Source organism: Penaeus vannamei, chromosome 42 (genome assembly GCF_042767895.1).
Source record: "Penaeus vannamei isolate JL-2024 chromosome 42, ASM4276789v1, whole genome shotgun sequence".
In the NCBI taxonomy this organism is placed as follows: Eukaryota; Metazoa; Arthropoda; class Malacostraca; order Decapoda; family Penaeidae; genus Penaeus; species Penaeus vannamei.
In genome coordinates this window covers 577242-579900 of record NC_091590.1, presented here as the reverse complement: position 1 = coordinate 579900, position 2659 = coordinate 577242, and the positions used below count along the sequence as shown (strand labels likewise).

Sequence of the window (2659 nt, the reverse complement as noted above, 5' to 3'; positions counted from 1 at the left end):
CTTCCCTCTACCCTCTGGCGCCCTCTTCCCTCTACCCTCTTCCCCTCTACTCCTCTACCCTCTCCCTCTTACCCTCTGGCGCCCTCTTCCCTCTACCCTCTTCCCTCTTCCCTCTACCCTCTACCCTCTTCCCTCTACCCTCTACCCTCTGGCGCCCTCTTCCCTCTACCCTCTTCCCTCTGGCGCCCTCTTCCCTCTACCCTCTACCCTCTACCCTCTGCCCTCTTCCCTCTTCCCTCTTCCCTCTACCCACTACCCTCTTCCCTCTACCCTCTGCCCTCTTCCCTCTACCCTCTTCCCTCTACCCTCTTCCCTCTAGCCTCTACCCTCGGAGGAGAGGGCGGAGAAATCGGGCGCTTGTAGAAAACGGGGGAGGGAGGGTGGTGGTGGTAATGGTGGTAGTTTTGTTGTTGTTTTTGTTGTTGTAGTTGTTGTACTAGTAGTTGTAGTCGTCGTAGTTTTGTTGCTGTGGGGATGGCAATAACGTCTTCATGGTTTGCGGCGTGGATTTTGGGCGGATGCTGAACAGGAAGGGCAGGATGGACCGGGATGGAAATGAACCGAATCGCCCTCAGTGGGAAGAGAAGGGGGTCCGTAAGGGGGGTTTAGTAGGCGTGGCCGCAGGTGGAAAGTCTGTGCTCTCTTGGATGGGCTGTGCGGGTGGTAAGCATGATGGTCGTTATTATGACTGTTATCGTTGTTGTTGCTATTATTATTATTGTTATTATTATTATTATTGTTGTTGTTGTTGTTGCTGTTTTTATTATTAATGTTATTATTATTATTATTATTATTATTATTATTATTATTATTATTATTATTATTATTATTATTATTATTATTATTATTATTATTATTATTATTATTATTATTATTATTATTATTATTATAATAATAATAATAATAATAATAATAATAATAATAATAATAATAATTATTATTATTATTATTATTATTATTATTATTATTATTATTATTATTATTATTATTATTATTATTATTATTATTATTACTTTTATTATTATTATTACTTTTATTATTATTATTACTTTTATTATTATTATTACTTTTATTATTATTGCTATTAGTATCATTATGAGAGGCGGCGATGGTAGCAATACGGACATTAGTTGCAGCGTTTGAAATTGATGAGGGATGGAGTGGAAGCGAAGGGGAGCGGAAGCGTCTCTGCTGACCTCTCCAGACCTCTTGTCATCCGGGACCTCTTGAGGGAGGGCGAGTGTTAGGGGATTGGCAAGGAGAGGTAGGGTGAAGGGAGGAGGGAGGGAGGGAGGGAGGGAAAGGAATGGGGAGGGAGGGAGGGAGGGAGGAAGGAGGGAGGGAGGGAAGGGAGGGGAGGGAGGGAAGGAAAGGGGAGGGAAGGGGGAAGGGGAGGGGGAGGGAGGGAGAGGGAAAAGAGAGGGGAGGGGGGGAAGGGAGGAAAGGAATGGGGAGGGGGAGGGAGGAGAAGGGAAAGAGAGGGAGAGGGGGAAGGGAAGGGGGGAGGGGGAAGGGAAGAGGGAGGGAGGGGAGAAGGGAAGGAGAGGGAAGGGGAAGGGGGAGGGGGAAGGGAAGGAGGGAGAGGGGGAAGGGAGAGGGGGGAAGGGAGAGGAGAGGGGAAGGAAGGGGAGAGGAGAGGGAGAGGGGGAAGGGAAAGGAGAGGGAGAGGGGGAAGGGAAGGGGGAGAGGGAGAGGGAGAGGGGGAAGAGAAGGGGGAGGATGGGAGGGCCGGAGAAGGGGGGGGGGGAGGGACGGGGAAGAGAAGGGGTTGACGTTCCTATTGGCATCGTCTGTTTCCTGTGGGCTCGTTTGAGGCGCTTGTTGTGCCGCTTCTCGGCTGAGCCTTTTCCAGCGCCTTCTCCTTCGTCGTCGTCCGTCGTCGTCTCCACCACGTCCTCCTCCACCACCACGTCCTCCTCCACCACGTCTTCCTCCACCACCACGTCCTCCTCCATCACGTCCTCCACCACCATGTCCTCCTCCACCACCACGTCCTCCTCCATCACGTCCTCCACCACCATGTCCTCCTCCACCATGTCCTCCTCCACCACGTCCTCCTCCACCACGTCCTCCTCCACCACCACGTCCTCCTCCACCACGTCCTCCTCCACCACCATGTCCTCCTCCATCACGTCCTCCTCCACCACGTCCTCCTCCATAACGTCCTCCTTCACCACGTCCTCCTCCATCACGTCCTCCTCCACCACGTCCTCCTCCATCACGTCCTCCTCCACCACGTCCTCCTCCACCACGTCCTCCTTCATCACCACGTCCTCCTCCATCACCACGTCCTCCTCCACCACGTCCTCCTTCATCACGTCCTCCTCCACCACCACGTCCTCCTCCATCACGTCCTCCTCCACGTCCTCCTCCATCACGTCCTCCTCCACCACGTCCTCCTCCACCACGTCCTCCACCACGTCCTCCCCTCATTGTGCTTCATTATCATCATTAGTATCGGCGTTATTGCATCATGTGGTCCAGCATGACCTTTGTGTGCTTACCTCGTCGTGAGGGCATTGTCGTCATCGTCATCGTCATCAGACAGCATAAAAGTCAGCCACCACGACTGCCATCACCGCCACCGCGCAGAACAACCACCTCCGCTTTCCCCCTTGTCTTCGTGCCCGTGTGCGTGTGCGTGTGTGTGTGTGTGTGT

General features: G+C 51.9%; 1 protein-coding gene across 1 annotated transcript; it reads right to left on the bottom strand.

The window, feature by feature from the left end:
- Window positions 1–436: 436 nt before the first annotated feature.
- On the bottom strand, window positions 437–2375 carry LOC138860597 (gelsolin-related protein of 125 kDa-like). Its single transcript, XM_070118451.1, has 2 exons — window positions 1774–2375; window positions 437–521 (listed from the first exon to the last, which is right to left on the bottom strand). Exons 1-2 carry the CDS (start codon window positions 2373–2375, stop codon window positions 437–439), a joined length of 687 nt encoding a protein of 228 aa, XP_069974552.1.
- Between the last annotated feature and the right edge of the window lie 284 nt (window positions 2376–2659).